Genomic DNA, 22,825 nt, shown 5'->3' with positions numbered 1-22,825 from the left:
TTTAAAAGAAGAAATTAACACAACTTTAGTTTTGTAGATTTTGATGTAAATGATATTCATTGTTTAACATTATAATACAGTTGGTGTTTTTTGTATTGGTGAAGTGTATATGGAAGTTTTTTATTTATAATAAAAATGATCTGTGATTTTTTACACAATATTTGATAAATAAATCGATTATTACACGAAGAAACTACCTGTCAACTGCCAATATCCACTTTCAGTTTTCTTATATCGGTTTTACACATCCTACATGAGCCACACTGGTTTTAATATCACTTTTACTAAACCATCTCATATTTCTTTATGTGTTATCGACACTAAACAAAAGAAAAAATAGGGAAATATAAAGCTACGTACACGAACAACGTACGTACAGCAGGTATAGATAAATCAAAGCATAGAAATGTTATTACGCAATCGTTTTTTTATCGAGGGAATTGTTCTTGAATAGTAACCAATTACATTTTTAGATTTGCGAATAGATAATCGCATTCCTTTAGACTCGTTATTTGGTTTATGCCTTACCGTTTACAATCGAGCTTTTCCTTTTCCTTTCAATGGTACACATCTTCATCCAAGTTTGGCGTTGGCTTGTGACTTTTTTTTCCAAAAGGTGTATAAACGATTGAAGGAAACGTTTAATTTTATGATGGTTTCTATATAAAAATATCACTAAGACTTACGTTCGCTCTATAAGACATTTTTATGGGATTTTAATACAATTTCTGTAAAATAAATTGTTTATGTTTAAACAGATTTCCTATTTTGTGTGTTTATACAGTGAAAGTATTTCTTTCGTATTTAGTTCTTGTATTAGGTAAAAGATGTCGCTGTACGATTCATCCTTTTATCTGTTCCAAGGTGTTTCTTCTTGTGATACACGAATAATTTTATTCGTAGGTTATCTCTAAACTGATTATTTCAACGTTTTGAACAATATTTTTCATTCATGATCATCACCTCTGACTGTTCTCACAACAAGTGTATTGAAATTCAATTATTTGTAATATTATATGTTTCAGACCATAAAATATGTGCTATTAGTTGAGCCATTTTAGGTATAATGAGATGTTGAAATGTTATTACTGTCTGTTGAAACAATTATATTAACATTGTTACTAATTAAGCTGTATGACTCATTGGATTTGCTATTGTGAGTAATTCTTTGATATCATATTGGTTTGAGGCGTTGATTTAAGCAATGTGCTTGCGCTAATTTATATTCATAACGTTTTTATTATTTTAACGACCATTGTATATGTTACTACAACTGAAAGTTTTAAAATGTAATTACTATTACAAAAAAAAAATTCCAATATTTATATATTGCTGATTATATTTTCAGTATTTACTTCTTTATTATTTTAATGTTCTTGCTGAACTCATTGATTAACAAATATTTTGGTTCTTTTTTTTGCATCTCTATTATTTTGTTCTCCAACATATTCATATATTTTCCTTTTCAATTTAGATATATTGATGAAAATAGTATCATTTATGTAGAATTTTATGCTGATTATGATGATGTAATTATTATTTGTAATAATTCTATTGTTAGGAGGAATTTTGTCATTTTTGGTTAAACACCATCTTGTGTTAAACTTAAATAATGTATTAAATTATGATGTAATTTCAGTTTAACTAGAGTTATTAAAACGAAATTATTACTTTTTATTTAGAATTTCATACTATATATGGTGGTGTATATATCATTTGCTAGAGCTCAACAGTTTTGTTGAAATTTAGAATTATTGTTAAATATTGCGTGATGGAAAATAAGCATTAGTTTGACAAAACTTGATATAATTTTAAATTGAGCTGACATATATTGAAAGGGATATCACCATTTATGCAGAATTTAATGCTGAACATAGTGGTATAACATATATTTCCCTATGGTTATATATTTTAATGTTAATTGCAATACATTTGAAAAATGCCTTTTTTCCTTTATAAAAAGTTTATGCGTAATTTCGGTAATATTTTAAATTCCTGCCACTGAATCTAAAAATAGATGATTTTATTGTTTTTTTAACCCCAAAATACATAATACAGCAAAGTTTTAGTCTAATTGGAGAGCAAAATTTTTTTTGTAGTTTTTCCATATTTTATGCTGCACTTAGGAAAAATTGCGTTTTTTTGCCATTTTTAGATTTTTTGTTGTAACTTTGATTTAAGTCAACGTATATTAATGAAAATACAACCGTTTATGTAAAATTTGATGCTGAATTCAGTGGTGTGCGCATTATTTCGATAACTTCAACAGTTTCAAAGCTACAACAGAAAATTTAGTTTCTTGTAAAAAATAATGTTTCCAGATTTTTCGAAATATTTTGAAATCGTGATGATTTACTTGAAAATAAATGGTTTTATGGTTTTTTTCGCTGGAAAATGTACATTTTAGTGTTTTAGCCCATTTTGTTAGTTTTAGCCCAATTGAAGACTAAAAAAATATTGGCCAATTTTCCCCAACTAAGATCATTTTATATTTAATATAAAAATATAAACTTCAATTTTTATGTAGAATTTTATGCTGAATCAAATAATGTAGAATTTAATGTTGTAAAGAATTCTGTATAAGTTATTTATATAGTTATTTATATATATATATATATATATATATATATCTTAGGGACTGAAACTACGGTTTAACGTCAGCTTCGAACCACGGTCCTCGGCATTAAGCCTACCAACTGGCTAGTGACCAACTTAGAAATCATCCCTGAAAACATCCGGTCTTACCCAGCCTGGTTACTGGCATGACAGATCATTTTCCTTGTCGATTTTTCACTCTTGCCTAAGGACCATCACAAATATTAAACAATAACAAACATAACTTTACGACCATGCCCCAGCAGGATTCGAACCCGCGAGTATCGCAACAGTAGGAGGACCGTTCCTGTCACCTTTACCACTGCGTCAACCAAACCAGCAAGAATTATTGATATTTTCCACCGTTCACAAAGTATTTTCTATATAAACAGAAGTATTGCAATGAAAAGTCCTAGATGTATGCAAACTTTCGTGATAAATGGAATAGTTATATTGATGAATATGCATTAAATATATCAAAATGATAAAAATATACGCAATGAAAAATAATGAGATTCTAAGGAGAAGAAGAAGAGATAAATAAACATTTTGAACAGTACTTTCACTGTACTGGTACTCTCCAAAAAAGAACAATCACTTTTACACACTGATACGATATTATCGATCGAGAACAGTAATCGAACATTATTCGGTTGACAAATGGACTTGATAATTCTTGCCTTGAATAATAAACAAATAATTAGTTATAAATATAAAGGCAAGTTTCAAAAAATTCACCAACTTTCCCTTTCTCCAATGTCAATTAAGTATGAATTTATTGGGTTTATATTAAAACGATAGAATTTGTTATTCAAACATTTGTTATGTCAGTTTTAGCGTTCGGTTTAATTTGTATTAATTTTCAATTAATAGTAACGATAATTTATGATCTTCTCTATAATGTTTCACGATTGGTTTTACTTTTTGGTTATGTATTATACGTTAAATAGTTTAAATTGATTTATGGTTTATAAAAACTCACGGAAAGTTGATATCATTAATTATCATCAAGCATTAAAGTATGGTTTCGAAAGTATTTTCAGTATTCTGATATTAGATAGTGATTTGTGATATTCTTTCAAGAATTTTGATCATTTTTTTAACTTTGACGGATTACTTAAGCTAAAGTTAAATGTAACACTTTACTCTATATAAATTCGTATGGTTTGGTTCGCTTCAATCTTCTGATTTCCTGATTTCTTGGTCTGCTCTACTTTTTGTTTTCAATTTAACCTATCATCAAGAGGGTAGTTAGCTGATTCTGCTTGAGGAATTGCGCATCTGTAAAGTGATATTATTAGATTTGGAGCTAATATGCTGTATTTTCCATTTTCTAGTCCATTTATAAATACTGTTGATATTCTTTTTCCATGATAACTGTGTCGTCGGCAAAAGTTCCAAGTATTATTTCCTTTGTTGTTGGGATATCAGTAGAGTCGAGCAGGTACAAGAGTATCCTAGAGAACTTCAGCCGAAATAGGTTTAAGTGTGAGGCAGAGAAATGATCAGAGGATATTAATAATACAAGATTAGTTTCGAAATATTTGTAGAGAGCTATGTGCTTGGGTGTTTTTCTGAGTATTGCCTCACAATTGTTGGTCATCGAAGACTTGCTGGTAGACTAAGAGTAGAGCAACTAAGAGTTTTACTACATTCTCACCTGGTGCTAGACCAGGCGAATACTTGGCGGAGCTTTTTTATCGCTAATTATGAAAATACGTATTTTTGATTCAATACTCATCTTAGAGATGTGGTAACTTATGAAGTAACTCGATATGACGATTTTCAAGCCTTAGTTTCGTCATTTTGTCAATGTTTTTATTGTCCATAACCATTAAAAGTTGACCTAAATATGACCGGTCAACTAATACTTCTCAGTCTTGTTAGAATATTTTATACTATTATTATATCAGTGTTTTTGATATACAGAATCAGTCTTTTGCCTTTTGTTTGATAATTTCAATTGACTATGAAGTTTTTAAATAAAAAATGACAAGAGGTCAATGTACAAAACTGTATTACACAACTTTAGCAAAACGTTTTCGGTGGTTTTGTTGAAGTTAACCATCTAAATAGTGTAATATATTATTCATAAGATAAGTGGCTTCTAACTAAACATTTTTATTACTTTGTAAGTGCTGTTCCTACTAATTCTTAATTAACACATTTCTATGTAAATATTTATGAGTTTTAGCAGACAGATAATTGTTAAGTTTACTGGTAAATATATATTTTCTTTCACTACATCCCAACGAGTTAATTTTTTTGTGTCTTCAACTACTTTCTCGGCTCCACCAACAGCTGCTCAAGACGTGGTCTTAAAATTTTTCTGGTCACTTTTTATGTCATATATGATAATTACTTTTAGCAAAATCATAATGAGGCTTGTGTGTGTGCAAGTTTTTTTCCTGTTTTTTTTTTCATTAATATTCCACAAGGTGGGTGATTTTTATTCGCAATGGTATTCGAGAAAGTCAACGTTGGTCGGAAAAGAATGATTGATCTTGATATTTCAACCACTTTAAGTTCTTTCGGTTATTTTTTTATAAGATGGGAAAAGGAACAAAAACGATAGTGGATTTTTTTAAATATGATACGTATAGTAAACCGTCTTCGAGTTCTAATCTTTGTGGAAGTATGTCAAACACATTCAATATACGTCGGCGAATAGCTTATTAATTAACATCGCAACTAACTAATCCAACGTAACATATTAATTTTCTTTACTGCAGCGTAGATCCGTATTTACGATGCTATATGTTTAATTTTGAGTTTGTTTTTTTTCCTCTTGATATTTTACGGTGACATTATATTAAATTAAAATTGTTTCGTGGCTAATTATTTTCGGAAAAGTTCATTCAAAAAGTAATTGTCGATTTTGAGTGGCACACTGAAAGTCTAACACACATTTACCAATGACGCGCTATTGAAGACAAGTGGATATTTCCGGTAGAATAATTATTATTATGAAATAATCTTATTATTCTTGTTGGTAGAATAAACTGAGATGAAATTATATATAAATAAAAAGGTTATTTCTCCTGTAGCTGTAATATATTAAAGCTGTTTATATAAAGGATTCGGTGTTTCCTTTGTTTTTTTTAACATGTTCAGGTCCTAATAATTAATTAATTATCATCTATTGTCAGTAGAAATTATTCAGTATAAGAATGTTTTTTTTCTTTGTATGTTTGTAATGTGTTCAAATCTCTAGCTGTAAGTAATCTTTTTATAATAAAAATGCAAAAATGACCATATATTTTCAATACAAATCGATATAAACAATGAAAATTTCAGCATTTATCTGCAATTTCATGTTAGATCCAATTATGTTATTACAGTTCACAAATATATAATACTTTATGAAAATTATAATCTTTAATCTAATTTCAATATGTTAATGAATATTTCAGAATTTAATAATGGAACTATTAATATTTTCTTAGTTTAACTATTTTTAATAGTTTAAGTTGTATAGCCATCTGTTTTTAATTAATATTTAAAAATGATCAGCATTTTTGTAGTATTTTACACTAAAATCGCGAGTACTATTACGATTACGAAATGAATGTTAAAGATTTATAATCATTAGTTTTTCCTTTTATGCATTTGAATGTGAAATTTAATTAATACATGAAAATATGATCTAATTTCAATATATGAATGAAAATTTCACCAATTTTTTTTGTTTATATATTTTAGTATTTTTAGATTTATGGTTAATGTTTTCTATTTTAATTAATATACAAAAATCATGTGTTTTCAATATAAGTCGACATAAACTAATGAAAATTTCAACACCTACCTAGAATATCATGATACATTTGGCTATTTAGCTTAATTTAATAACTACCATTGTTTATCTTTTCAAAGGATTGCTGTAACGAAATTTTTCATTAAAAAATGTTAGTTTAATTTAAATTAAACTAAATAAATTAAAATAAATAAAAGAGTTAATATAAATTAATGAAAAGTTCAGAATTTATTTAGAATTTCATGCTAAACTCAATCATGCTATAGCTATTTACATGTTTGTGATAGTTTAATATTTAGCCAGTAAAGCAATAAAAAATGAAAATATTTTCAATAGCTAGAATTCAGTGGGATTTAAAAATTATGGTCTAATTTCAATGTAGGTTCCCATATATTAATGAAAATTTCAGAATTTATTTATATCATGCTAAACTCGATGATAGGATTCATGTTTAAATATTTATAATAATCTTAGATTTATAGTTCAGAACTATTTCGTATAATATTATCTATGCATTATTATTGTCAGCATTTATGCATTATTATTGTTGAGTTGAGCTTATGCAATATTTTACATATTTTTAGTAGGTAAAATTCGAATGAAGTTGAAAACTGTGGTATGTATATTAATAAAAATGTCATCGTTTATATAGAATTTTACGCTGGTATGGTTTTATTGTAATTTTTTTTATAACATCTTTATTAGATACGCTTAGTACAATCTTAATTTACAATTAATTTATTACTACTTTTCCTATGTACTTAGATTAATTAACAAACAAGACGAGTGCGAGAAAATACATCAATATGTATTCCTCAATTATAAAATTATAATTATTTATTAATTATTAACTTATAGCTATAGTTTACACTAATATTACACACTAAATGTTCACACAAGTTCGTATGGTTTTGTTCGTTTCAATCTCCTGACATCCTGCGCGCTGTCCAGCAGTTGTATTGCTTCCACGTTAGTATTATTTAGTAATCTTCGCAAATCCATTTGATTTCCAGGTCATCGTGCAGTTCTTCATTGGTTACATAGCGATAGGCATTGGTAATCAATCGAAGAACCTTGTTTTGACAGCACTGTACGACTAACTGATTTGAATTTTTAGAGCAACCCCATATTTGCACCCCATAGGTCCAAGTTGGCTTTATAATTGTATTATAGATCAACCTCTTTGATTTTAGATCAAGTTGAGAGTATCTTCCGCTAACCAGTATAGTTGTTTTATTTTGGTTCTAATGTGTTTTGCTTTTTGTCTAACGTGATGCTAATTGTTATTTGTATAACATTTATAACTACCATTATTTGAAATTTTCATTATGCTAAAATATAATTATGAAGTTATTTTATAACAATAACAATATTAATTGTTTGGTTCTCTAGTTCGAACATTTTGTTTAAATTATCGATTGTTAAGTCGATTACTAAAGTGAAAATGCATTTTATTTGAACGTAAATTTTGATTAATGGTATTGTAGTTACGTTTATTTTATGGACCTTAGTTTTCGATAGAGCTTGTACAAATATTAATCGGTGTTTTCGATCTCTTGAGATCATAAGGTGTATATATTTTTTTTAAATCGCAATGACCGATGCAACAGCAGTAATTTCAACATTAAACTGGTTAGTATAGGGTACACCGTTAGAAAGGTATGATATAATGGTTGTTAATTTTAAAATAAATAATCTAACGCTATTTTGCTGAGAAACTATTGAGCTAAAAACTCGAACTGACTGCGGGAATTTATGACGGAAAGGTCGTGCGTATAAACTGAAAATATTCAAGTTTATTATAAATATCAGGAGGCACGTAATTTTTAAATCAATCGTTGTGGTTGAGAAACTTAATAATAAATCGAATCTTCCTAGTAGAACTATCTATTTAAAACCGAAACGAATGAAACTAAAGCACCAGGGAAATAAGTTTCGATTAGTGTTGGGAACTATCGACTGAAATCGACTATCGACTGTTTAGTAACTGACTACTTTTTACTATCGACTGTTTCAGTCGCTATTTTTGGTCCGACTGATTTTATTACTAATTACTGTCGATTGTTTCAGTCGTTTATGTTACTATTTTCGGTCCTACTAGTACATTTAACTGATTTTTAACAATGTGGCTGTATCGTCCTGGCCGCGACCTTGAAACTAATGCGCCGAGTTTATGCTTATATAGATTTATATGTAATATATGTGGTTTGGTTTTTTTGTAGTTTGCTTGTGAATAACTATATATTGTAAATTAATATAGCAGCATTTTGGAACGCTAGTTTTCGAGGGCAGAAAAGTTGTAAATGATAAATTGTAAGATACTTTTGACTTGTATAATAGGTAATACTTTGGGCTAGTATAATAGGTAATACTTTTTTGATAAACCTTTACGATTTTTGTCCAAGCCCTTTTGTTTGTTGAAAAAAATTTTTTTTCCTAAAATCTTGAAAACTAAAGTTAGATCCAAAGGTTTCAGAAATTGCATCGACTTCAAAAGATTTGAAGAATTTTTTGCAGTAGCAGTTGTTAAATTTCTTTTAAAAATATTTACCGTAAAGAGGTGAATAAAGTATATTAAATATTTGTAATAAATACATTTTCTGATAGGAAAACTCTACTATTTAACAATTTAATTTGATGGCTATTAAAAAGAGCAGCACAGTTTTTATTTGTTAAGATAGTCCTTAACAGAATGTGTTCAAATTTTAAAGCCCTTTGAAATAATGATCATCGAGTTATCTGGTGAAAGATATCCCACGATGTCTTTAACTATACTGTTAATAAGAGGACTGAAACATTTCATCTAATCCAGGATTTTAACAAGTGAATGGAGAAAAAAATACAAAATTGTCTATTAGATGTCATCAATAAAAGACTGGAAATTTTAGAAATTAACACGATATGTGGGAAATCCACATTTTCAGATCCTAGATTTAAAAAAGTGCAATCTATTTATTTGGTATCTATTTGGTATTGCAAATAATGCTGAGGCGATACAAAAAGTCATCACAAAAGAGGTATCTTCCATTCTTCCAACTTCAAAAAATACAAATATAGTTCCACAACTCGAAATTCAAGACACAACTACTGACCAAGAATGTATTGACATCTGGAGATATACTTTGACAAAAAATAACTAGAATGGAAGAAGTAATTACTTCCAGTACTGCAGTAATTTTACAGATTAAGCAGTATTTGGAAATGCCATTTATTGGGCATTTAGAAACCCCCTGGATTTTTGGCAAGCCCATAAAATGACAATACTGGAATTATATCAGTTGCACGTAAAATATTCCTCTATACCCGTAACATCTGTCCCCTCGGAACTAGTTTTTTCAAAATCTGGGCAAATAATTAACGAACGAAGAAATCGCCTCACGGGAGAAAAGTTGAATTCCTGAACAGTAATTTAAGAATATTTCTGTTATAAAATATAAAAATAGTAATTACTCTTTTCAGTCGCTATTTTTTTGACTATCGACTGTTTTGTGACTATCGACAGTTTCGACTTTTCAGTCGATGGTTCCCAACGCTAGTTTAGATTCTATTTCTGATTGAAAGAAAACAGTGATTCTTTCGAATCACGGAAGAACCGACGTCCTATATTAATCCGGTAGAGTTTTCGAAATGAAGAAAAAAAAAAGAAAGATTATAGAGAGTATGTCTAAACGGAAATAGGATGACCTAAAAAATAATGATATTAAAGTAAGCGATGCGCATTTATTGCATATAATGAACTGAGGTAACTTTATTGTCGAGTTTAAATATAGTTTCAGTTCAAATAGATTGCATGTGGTAGGTACTTTTGGATCGGATGATGAGTAATTTTACTTCACCATAAATATCTTCGTAATTGAATGGTCATTAATCAATCTGGTTGCCTAATGTTTGTGATTGATTGTTTTCGTAATGATTGTTACAGTTTTTCTTTCTTTTAACGAGTAATAATGGTTTTGTTTGTTGTTTAAATAGCGGTGAATAGAAACATTACTTTGATGTTTGGTGAAGCGGGATACCACGACAAAGTACGCTGTTAGTTTGGATGGCTGTACGCCTATTGCTGTGATTAATGTTCAACAGCTGATATAATACTCTAGCTTTGTTGTAGGAACATTAAATTATACAAGGTTTCTTAGAAGAGTACTGAATTCGAATTACAAGTAAAACTATTTTCAATACTATTTAATTAATCTTACAAAAATATGTATTTATATACTATCACCTCATTGATATTTATTATTTTGTTGTTCTCGATATGTCGGAAACTATAGTGAGAGTTGACGATGTTTAATTAATATTTCTATTATATAACTTAACATATTTCAGTGAAATTTTCATTATTTATATTCAGTTTGAATCTGTATCTATCCAATGATACAATGATTATTATATTGATCTCAAAATGATGAGAGTTACAGTGATACACAGTTACAGTTATATTTGATGTCATATATTGTATCACTTCAAATTTAATTAATGTTACAAAATTATGATGTAACTTTAATAAAAGTTAACATATTTTAATGAAAATTTCATTATTTATATATAATTTCAGCCTGAATAAAATTATATATTTATTATTTTGTTGTTCTCAATATGTTGTAAGTTATCACAAGAAATTTAATTAATGTTACAAAGCTGTGATGTAACTTTAATATGAGTTAACATATTTTAATGAAAATTTCATTATTTATATATAATTTCAGCCTGAATAAAATTATATATTTATTATTTTGTTGTTCTCAATATGTTGTAAGTTATCACAAGAAATTTAATTAATGTTACAAAGCTGTGATGTAACTTTAATATGTGTTAACATATTTTAATGAAAATTTCGTTATTTATATATAATTTCAACCTGAATCAAATTATATATTTATTATTTTATTCTCAAAGTGTTGTAAGTTTTCACAAGAAATTTAATTAATGTTACAAAACTATGATGTAACTTTAATATGTGTTAACATATTTTAATGAAAATTTCGTTATTTATATATAATTTCAACCTGAATCAAATTATATATTTATTATTTTGTTCTCAAAATGTTGTAAGTTATCACATGAAATTTAATTAATGTTACAAAACTATAATGTAACTTTAATATGTGTTAACTTATTTTAATGAAAATTTCGTTATTTATATATAATTTCAGCCTGAATCAAATTATATATTTATTATTTTGTTGCTCTCAAAATGTTTAAAGTTACTGGGACAGTTGTATTTAAGTCATACACAACTCACATGAAATTTAATTAAGCTTACAAAACTGTGATGCAACTTTGATGATGACAATTTCGTTATTTATTTACAGTTTTAACTTGAATGAAATTGTACATTTATTATTTTGTTCTTCTCAAAATGTTGCAAGTTATCACATGAAATTTAATTAATGTTACAAAACTATGATGTAACTTTAATATACATTGGGGCATTTTAATGAAAATTTCTATTTTTATTTATATGCTAGTTTATTCTGAATCCAATAATGTATATCTTATTTTGTTATTCCAATATGAGGAATGTTATAGTCAGAGATGGATTTGATTTGCATAGTCTTATTATGATATAACTTCGTTATTTATATATAATTTCAACCTGAAATCACTGCTGTATTTATTATTTTGTTGTTTATGAAATCAACTATGTTTCATAGTTGAATTATTGTTTTCAATATGTTAATTAAATTAGATAAATAAATATATTAACGCGAGTACTTAAAATACACTGTTGTATCAGTACTTATATATATGACCTTCTCTGCACCAGTGAGCTATAATTATATACCTTAATTACCACACAATGTATATTACATCAATATATCGTCAGCTGACTGAAACCAAAAAGAGTTTTGGTGTACCACCGAAAATACGGTCTTGTCTGGACATTTCCTTCCGTTTTTTTATCTCTCACTTTGTCTGGAGAGAGAGATCGACCTTCTGTTTCGAAGTAACGTGCGCACTTATTATGCCATTGCGTTTCTTTAATTCGTCACTTACTCAAAGAAGTCGAAAACTAAAATTAAAAACCGGCTAAATTTAGAGTCTTAAGCCAGTTGAATATTTTCCTATATATACTCATTCTTGATAGTAGAGCTTTAAGCTCGTTTGAACTCAGAGGCAGTCTAATTTAAGTATTGTAAAGTGAATTCTGTTTTGGAATCGTGGAATTACTTACAAGTAATTAACGTCACGTCTCCATATAAAAATGTCAGCCTCATATTAACTTTGGTTACCGATTTGGATGTTAATAAATTAATTTATTATGGGTTTTACTTTTAATGCATGTCTCCTGTGTATTATATTTAATTTTATCAATAATAGTTTATATAAGAAGTGATAAGATTTATCTATGATTCATTTTTAAGTCAAATATTTTTATGTTGAAAAACGTTGTTTTATGAAAGAGACAATGTCTGGTGAATATGGTTAGTAGGGTTGGAGTCATTATTGTAGTAAAACATTTTTGAATTTGTAATAATAATTTTTCTTTAAAATTACCATCTTTCATGGTGGTTTCGTCCAGTTTAAGCTGTTTCGAACATATCAAAATGTTATTTGTCAAGTATATCCGAAAGAAAAATCATGATTCCTTTAAAATTAATTCACCATCCTAGCCTTTTTTATTTCCATAAATTATGACGATTTCCGATTTATTTTTGGTGGTTTGTTTCTTCAAGAACTAATTTTGTATTGAGCTTTATTTCTGACGCGACTAGAATGTCTCGAAATACGTGTTAATTTTTTTTGTCGAAAGAGTTAATTTGTATCGTAGGAAATGTCAGGTCCGTTTTCTGATTTAAGAGGTACGTGTTTATCCAAAAGAACGTATTTTTAGCTGGATTAGGTCGACGTTTAAGCGGTCTTAGTCTTAGCGACCCGATCTGCATCCTGTAAACGAATTTATTAATAACTACGAAATAAAATAAGAAACCGATTCTTGTGGATGATCGGATTGTTTCGAAACGTTAGCTGGACAACAGGAAATAATCGTTTCGGTGAAATTTTAACGATCTGGTATTATTGACTGATCTTGACACACTGCGGCGCCTGTTAAAGCAAACAATTCTCATTTACGTGGGTTGATGAGGTGTTATCTAATAATATGTGTGCTTCTACGGAAACAACACTGTCACGTTGCTTATTTGGGAACTTCTTTAGTTTATTCTCAGGAAAAATACGGGGGATTTACAGAATGTTCTGTATTTTAATGTCATCGAATAGAGAAACACTATATTGAAAAAAGATTTTATGTTGGAATACGTTTTTGGTATTTATATTTCAATTATCTCATAAAATGCAATTTGTAGTTAGTATTTTAAAAACCTGGGGTTGAGGTAGTTGGTAGTTGGTAGTAGGTATTTCAAATACCTGAGGCTTATGTATTTTGCAGTTAGTATTCCAAATACCTGACGCTGAGGTATTTTGAAATTAGTATTTCAAATACTTGATGCTAAGGTATTTCGTAGTTAGTGTTTCAAATACCTGATGCTGAGGTATTTTGTAGTATTTATTTCAAATACCTGACGCTGCTATATTTTGAAATTAGTATTCCAACTCCCTTACGCTGATATATTTTGAAATTACTATTTGAAATACCTGATATTGATGTATTTTGTAGTTAGTATTCCAAATACCTGAGATATTTTGTAGTTATTATTTCAAATACCTGATGATAATGCATTTTGTAGTTAATATTCCAAATACCTGACGCTGAGATATTTTGAAATTAGTATTTCAAATACTTGATGCTAAGGTATTTTGTAGTTAGTATTTCAAATGCCTGATGCTGAGGTATCGTATAGTTATTATTTTAAATACCTTATGATAATGTATTTTGTAGGTAGTATTTTAAATACCTGACGCTGGGTATTTTGAAATTCGTATTTCAAATACCCGATGCTGAGGTATTTTGTAGTTAGTATTTCAAATACCTGATACTGAGATATTTTGTATATAGTATTACAAATACCTGATGCTGAGGTATTTGGAATTAGTATTTCAAATACTTGATGCTACGGTATTTCGTAGTTAGTGTTTCAAATACCTGACGCTGCTATATTTTGAAATTAGTATTCCAACTACCTTACGCTGATATATTTTGAAATTACTATTTCAAATACTTGATGATATTGTATTTTGTAGTTAATATTCCAAATACATGATGCTGAGATATTTTGAAATTAGTATTTCAAATACTTGATGCTAAGGTATTTTGTAGTTAGTATTTCAAATACCTGATGCTGAGGTATCGTATAGTTATTATTTTAAATATCTTATGATAATGTATTTTGTAGTTAGTATTTCAAATACCTGACGCTGGGTATTTTGAAATTTGTATTTCAAATACCCGATGCCGAGGTATTTTGTAGTTAGTATTTCAAATACCTGATACTGAGATATTTTGTATATAGTATTACAAATACCTGATGCTGAGGTATTTTGTAGTTAGTATTTCAAGTAAGTATAGCTTCAAAATATATTTCAAAATAATGCTTTCGTAAGCAAAATGGTAAAGTGTGTCAATCTTAAAGGTGACAATACTGTACCTGTACTGTACCTCCAATTGCCAAGTAAATTTTTGGATATTAAGTTTATTAGCACGAATGACATTATAAATGATTAAATTCAAGTGAGTGAATGCTGTGATGTATCCAGCATTGCAACTTGAGGAGAGAGCTAAAAGAGACTTTAGAAAGATCTGATACGTCGCAAGATTGTTTTCTTTATCAGGTTTTATTACAAGAGGCTCTTTTGTAGTACATTTAAAAATCTAATGTTCATTAGGAATGTCTTTTTTTGCTGATTAATAGGCTAGGCTGGATTAGGTCCATTCTATTTATATAACACCTAACTGTATTTTGTAATTTGCAAATGTAGATACAATATACCCGATTTAAAAGTATGTTTATTTTAAATACATGTGAAATTGTATTTTATATATTTTAATTAAAGCAGAAGTTATACCATATATTGTAAATCCCTCATAATTAATTCTCATTTACGATCTAATGTTTTTTTTTGCAGAGTATTATAACACTGAGAAAGAAATCTTCATTCGTGTACCACAGTTTATTGTCACTCAATAAAATACCAACTAAATTGAACCTGATTATTGGTTTTATAAAATGAAATTTTAAGTTATAATCCGTATCTAGTTCTGTTTCGTCAAATATCATCCAATCCGGTAAAACACAGTCGATATTCCTTTTTATTTTACCATGCAATAATACTAGTAGTGTTATTTAAGCTTCGACCTCGTGCACAAGTGGTGAAAGTCGAACGATACTAGGTTTGTGCTGTAGGTTAGTTATCGTAGAAGTTCACTTGCTTTCTGTTATTGGAAAGATGCAATAGGAACCTTAATTATTTTCGACTTTTAAAAATAGTATACATATCCAGAAATAAATGTATTTTTAAAATATCATTTCGTATTTATATATAACATTTTTCAAAGTCAGTCGGTGATTGGTGACGGTGATTTTTGACTTCTGAAAAATGATAGGAGTTGCTGAACACGTTTATTTGTATATCTTAATGGTTACTATTCTTATCCAAAAGAAATGTCACTTTCTTTCAAAATAAAAAATTATGCCTTATATTTTTAGAAAAACTGTCATTTTAGTCCCATGGAGCCACCATATCAGTTAGTCTATCAACTAAACTGAATGAAGTCCGATAATAAAAAAAAACTTTTCTGAAAACCTTGTATAGTATAATAATTGCGATTAAATGCATAATATATAGTTTTATTTCATCTAATATAGTGGAGGTGTATTTATAATTTTTGATCAACACTACAAACCCACTGTTATCATAAAAACTATGAAAGTAACGACATGTTTATGTTGATAATATTCATGTTTTAATTAACAGTTAAATAGACCTGATGTTACTAAATTCAATAAGTAATATTGTGAAAGTATTTTTTTAAAGTTATTACTGTATATTTATATAGTTAAAACAGTAGTGATAGAATGAAGAAAAAAAATAGACCATAACACAACGTAAAAATGGGCGAGATTACACAATATCATCTTTCCTGTTTTTCTTGGAACGTAAGCACGAATAAAAGCAGTACCACATTTTATTCAAACGTTATAATATTTTGTAATACACTTTTAAAGTAGTGTTGGGAACTATCGACTGAAATCGACTATCGACTGTTTAGTAATTGACTACTTTTTACTATCGACTGTTCCAGTCGTGTATTTTTAGTTACTATTTTCGGTTCTACTAGGTATTTTGATTTTGAACAATTTGGCTGTGTCGTCCTAGCCGCGACCTTGAAAGTAATGCGCCGAATTTATGCTTATATAGATTTATATGTAATATATGTGGTTTTATGTTCTTTTGTAGTTTGCTTGTGAATAATTATATATTGTAAATTAATATAATAGCATTTTGGAACGCTATTTTTCGAGGGTAAAAAAATAAAATTGTAATTGATAAATAGTAAGATACTTCTGCCTGGCATAATAGGTAATACTTCGGGCTGGTATAATAACTAATACTTTCTTGATTAACTTTCAGTATTCTTGTTCAAGTATTTTGTTTGTCAAAACTTTTTTCCTAAAATCTTGAAAACTAAAATTTGGTGCCAAAGGTTTCAGAAATTGCATCGATTCCAAATGATTTGAAGAAGTTTTTGCAATAGCAGTTGTTAAATTTCTTTTAAAAATATTAACGGTAAAGAGATGAGTAAAGCATATTAAATATGTGTAATAAATACATTTTCTGATATTCTCTATGATTTCTATTATTTCCAGGATTTTAACAAGTGAATGGGGAAAAAATGAGCAAAATTGTCTATTAGATGTCATCAATAAAAGACTGGCAATTTTAGAAATGTACTCGATATATATAAATAAAACTTTTATTTAAAAAGGGTCTGGTAGTTATTGTAGAATCATTTTTAGGGTCGTCATGGATTAGATTTCTCAATGATTAAGTATACGTTTACATTTTATTTAGTAGTTATGGTTATTAAACATCTCTAGTTTTTAGGTTTTGCTTAAGTTATATTGTACTATTTATATTTATTATGCTATGTTATTTAAAAGTAGCAATTAATATATTAAAACACGATAAAACATTTGTGGTGTTCGTCTGACATCACGAATGAAAAAAAAAACAGCCGAACCGTGCATTTGACTGAAAATAGTAATTGCTATGTTCAGTCGCTATTTGTTTGACTATCGACTGTTTTGCGACTATCGACTATTTCGACTGTTTTCAGTCGATAGTTCCCAACGCTATTTTAAAGGTATATAGTTTAATGGACAATGCCTAGATGTATGTACAAGGCCCCTTAAAAGGCTTTATGTGAATTAACTTTCAGTTTAGCCGATGCCATTTTGTGTTTTGCTTTTAAATCGAGTTTTTACGGTTTGTCTATGTGGGTATTTCAGATTTTTATATATGGTCTTCGGTTTTGAGATTCTTTTTATTGATTCATGGACCGTAAAAACTGGCTGTTTCTGAATTTGTAATGATTAACTCGCGATGGCTTTCATTTTAGATTCTACTAGTTCCATTTTTTTAAATCTAATCGGTTGTTGCATAAGTGTTGTCGTTTTCAGTAAGTGGTACGATTTTTTTATGTTAACACATACAACAGCAACAGTTCTACGCTCAACATCGTTAGCTGGACATAAAAAATTTGTTGTCGCCACATCCACCCTATTCGCCAAATTTAGCTCTACGTGACTTGTTGCTATTTTTACATGTATAGACTATTTAAAGTTTTTTTGTACATGCGTCGTCAAGATGTTGAATATATTGCCTGCCGCAATTTGTACATTCGTTTCAGAATCAGGAAATATTTATGCTATCTGATTAGTTTGAACATAACTCTAACCTATAAACTATTGTGGCTGTATAATTAACTGTAGCTTTTAGATGTACTATAATGTTAAAATTAATTATATTTGATAACATTTTTGTTCGATTATTTTATTTAGATTAGAATTTTGTTCTATATCAAAGCCCAACTGAACTAAAATTCAGAGTTGATGCGTCGTTTTGACGTCAGAAATTTAGATGACGTATGTACAAAATAACTTCATATAATATACTTCTTACTATCTAACTTGGTACTGTAATGTTATATATGCTTACGGCTGAGTAACCGTCATATATCTGGCAAACATACGTCAAATTAATTGTTTAGAATGAATTAGTGGTTTTTTTAACGAACTAAATTTATCTCATGTTACTGTGTCATCACTTGTTATCTATTTAAGCCAACATTTCGTCATCGTTGTTAAACGTTTTGTAACAAACAAATGTGGTATGTATCCTGAAGATGTATTAATGAAAGACCGAGGAAGAAATGCTTTCGGTTATTGTGTCATTTTTTAAAGTTGTTTTTATTAAATAATCGAAACCTTTAATTCTGTTTGCAAATGGAAATGTGTGTTAACTTATTATTAAGATTTTGCATTAATTGAAAATTATTTATAATACAATGTTCATGCCATAAATCTGATATTCAGTCTTCGCTTTTTGTGGGAGGATTCTATTTTTAAGGATACACTACGACATAAAGACACCTCGGTCAGTCTGAAAAGTCCTTAGACGATGTACTAGAAGCTCCACTATGAACTTGAGTTTCTCATGATATGCTGCTGTTATTTAAATGTTGTGTTTAATATGATAAATAGGAAAAATAGTGACACTAACGTAACATCGATGGCAAAATAAGTAATAATGTATATATTATTATACAATAAACCCTTTAAAAACGTTTTAATATAAAATGTTATATATATATTCTTCATTGAAGCTAGTTTTTACTAGAGATATATTATAACAGTCCGTCAGATATCATTTGTATCATCAATAATATCATTAAAACGAACGTAAATTTTCATATATTGAACAGTAATTGTTCGTTCTCATTTTTATTTGAAATGATGATTTATTACCACTATTACTAATACTATTTCTATCTTATAATAAACTGTGTCATCTTACATATAACCAGAACTGTTACAATTACGGAAATCTGCACTCATGCTATGTGTACATCCTTCAGTAAACACGGACTTTATATATATACACAAAATATAAATGCAAAGAAAGTCAATTCCATATTTGTTTCAACGTCTGCTTAAAAGACTGAAACATTATGGTAGGATGACGCAGTTATTACTAGAAACTTATCAAAAATCAAGTACAGTAATGAACTTTCAGTTGTAATTATTTATATGGTCTGTTTTCTCGTTTGTTTCAGGTTTTGAGAATTCCGCCCTAAAAAATAGTTTCTCACTTTCGTCGTTACAACAAAGCGTGAGCGATAACACACCGGAAAAGGCCGTTAAGCCACGCCAATTCAACAGTTTAACCAAGAATCGTGTTAAAGCGACTGCAGTCAGAAGATCATGGGGAAGTACGGCAAGCGACCACAGAGAAGAATTCTGGTCTGTGTTACAGGCCAACTACAATTACATAATGGACAACCAATTAATAGATAAATGCCAAGTAAGATCGTTCTCCTAGATAATAGGGAAGGTAATTTTATGTTCGCTGTTTGATGTTTTAGGAAGTCAATGGAGATTTATCTATAAACACGGGAACTTGGACGTTAAAGGAATTTTATTCACAGTTCTCTGAACTCTACTCCTGGTTGAATAGCGTTCAAGAGACAATTTACGGCAAGGAAGAGAATATTACGGACAAAGCTTTGCGTGCAGTAAGATATTTTTTTCTTCTTTTAAAAATGGCGAATGCGCCAGGTCATTTAATAGATATTTATAATAACAACCACGAGTTAAAACAAGAATAAAGTTGGGCTTTTGATTTGTTCATATAATGATCTCCCATATAAACCAAACATAATTCATACGTTGCTTTCAAGTGTAATAATATTTCGAAATAATGTCGTTGTTTAATTTATAAAAAATGGTGAAGGCGAAGTTTATTACTTGCCATAACTTGGGAAAAGCCTAATTAAAAAAGAAATACCCTTCTTTGGTATTAGTTCATTAAAATAGATGTATTCGGCAATCAGAACATCCCAAATATGGTGAATGATTATAAATCTGAAAAAGAACAGAATCATAATTTACTAGGCAATAAAGAACCACTCAGTTTTTAACTGTACTAGACTGAGAAAGGTTTGTTGACTTCTGACAGACATTTTATGTTGGTCATTCATTAGTTTTGTAAGATTAGATTTAAGTATAACATCAAAGATCATTAGCTTTCGGGGTATAATTATTTTTAATGGTTATGGTTTGGACTATAGCAATTTATGACCATTTATAAAATATTGTTTCTCAGTCTCATCAGAGTATGGTTCTTTATGGAGAATTTCTGTTTTTTTATGGTAAATAACTTGAAGATCTCAAATATGATTGTTTGGAAACATTAAGAAAATAACACAATATTTCCTTGCAGCACTGATGTAGACCCAATATAATGAAGATACCTTTTTATATATAGTATAAAATATTTAAGAAAAAAAATACAAATTTGTTTGTAGTTTATGCTTTGATAATTTATGGAGATCTGTAAAAGTACATCATTTCTATTAATTATGTATGTAATAACATTTAAAATACTGTATATAAACATTTTATGGGATGACCTTGATATTACGAATCGGAGTCAGGGTAAATTCTAAGAACCTAACTGTCCCAGATCTGTCACTTAGATTGGCAACTTTTACTTATTCCAAGTTTTCTTTCAGCGTTGTGTAAACAAGGTCCTCGAAAAAAGCTCGTCCCTTAAATTATTCAACGATCAAGCTAGTCAACTTGTGCAATTGTATCCAGAGGTACAAGAAGAGGTTGGATGGAGAACGACACATTTAAATTCAAAATGGGACTCTATTCTGAGTATCCTAGGTCCTTCAGACTGTGAAATGTGTGATCAGGACACATGTTTAGGTAAGATAATCTAGAAACTAGCGCATCGTATTCTTTTAAACACACAGCGAAATTAAATAATCCAGTAGGCCATTCAAGATTTTCGTAAAATATTTTTTGTCGAAATTATGAACAACAAACTACGGTTTTGAGCCTTTTAAGATTACTACATTTTAACCGTACTGTATTTTGGGTTGTCTAACCAGTTACTAGAAATTCCATACTAGGAAATCATATTTGGCATAATATGTTTTTTTAGATCCTACATTAATTTAGTAACATTATGTGGATATTAAAAATATTATTTTTTATTATATATATATATATATATATATATATATATATATATATATATATATATATTATTTATTTATTATAAATTATTATTATAAATTATTTATTTATAATTTTTTATATCATACATTATTATTTAAGCATACTAAGCAATAATATCAATACAGAAATCAATAAAAAATAATAACCAATTACTGAGCAATATGCCAATATGCTTTTTTAAGTTATTTTTGTACACATATATAGTAGTACCCTTTTTTCATTAAAAATATATGAAATAAAATTAAACTATACATTAAATAATATTTGAAAGGTTTTTCCATTTTACAGTTTAACAATTTGCTAAATCAACAAAAACTTGTCCTTAACAAATTATGTTTTTTTTTTTCGTATTTCTAGACGAAAATCCAAATCTATCAAGCAAGCCAAGCATAACGTGAAAATACATCAATTTAACCGTTGTACAATTTAAAAAAAAGCTTGATATTTTGTGTTTTAGAGTTTGTATTCTAAGAATGAAAACAACCGTGATTCTGTGCAGTTTATATTAAAAAGATATGAATACTTTAAATCAAATATTCTAAAGATTTAGATATTGTCTTATTTATAAGCGAAACTGACTACCACAGCAGGCAAAAATTAGGTCAGGTTGGTTTAGATTTTCATCGCCAGCGTAAAGTTATATCGTAAATATTAAGATTAGAAGCCTATCGCGCTTCTATGCTAACATAAACGATAATATTTTTTGTTTGGTATTTCGCATATGTTAAACAGATTTTTTTTTCCAGACATAGATCACGAACTTAAGTGTTTGCGAAGCTGGTTTAAAATTATGGAGTCCTGTTTACAACCTCTGGATTTCAGAGCCAAATATACCAAGACTGAAATTGAAACAAAAGCTTTAGAATTAAATGTAAGTAGCTCCTGTTTTTAAATTTTGATCATGGTTTAAAATATTAAATATCAAATGTGTTATTATTAATAATGAGTGATAAAACTATGAATAGAAATTAATTTTTTTAGTCAAATAACTTATTCTATTATGAATTCTTGTCATTTATTCTCTTGTATACTGAAATAATGAAGTTTTAAGGCTTATAAAGATTTTATTATATAATAGATTGTAAATTTGAGAGAGCTTTGGTTTGATGCAGATTAAGCAGCCCTTAAACTTTCTATGGTAAACATTTTTATTACTTTAGAATACATTCAAATCTAAAGTTTGGGCTGTTAAAAGTTGAAAAATTCATAAAACTTTTTTATACAAGGTCCTATGTTTATATTGTTCAATTCAGAGATCGTTATGTACTGT

General features: G+C 28.5%; 1 protein-coding gene across 1 annotated transcript in view; it reads left to right on the top strand.

Moving 5' to 3' along the window:
• klar (klarsicht) overlaps window positions 1–22,825 on the top strand; it is a 193,451-nt gene that overhangs the window by 49,181 nt on the left and 121,445 nt on the right. Inside the window, exons 3-6 of the mRNA XM_076404789.1 lie at window positions 19,584–19,831; window positions 19,893–20,042; window positions 21,042–21,240; window positions 22,302–22,426. Of these exons, the coding sequence (XP_076260904.1) occupies window positions 19,584–19,831; window positions 19,893–20,042; window positions 21,042–21,240; window positions 22,302–22,426 (722 nt within the window). The remainder of the gene's footprint in view (window positions 1–19,583; window positions 19,832–19,892; window positions 20,043–21,041; window positions 21,241–22,301; window positions 22,427–22,825) is intronic.

Source organism: Rhynchophorus ferrugineus, unplaced genomic scaffold (assembly GCF_030347505.1).
Source record: "Rhynchophorus ferrugineus isolate W39M unplaced genomic scaffold, kcgeb_rfMv2 rfM5, whole genome shotgun sequence".
NCBI classification, from domain to species: domain Eukaryota; kingdom Metazoa; phylum Arthropoda; class Insecta; order Coleoptera; family Curculionidae; genus Rhynchophorus; species Rhynchophorus ferrugineus.
Note: the sequence above shows the minus strand (reverse complement) of the source record. Positions and strands in the feature narration are given on the sequence as shown.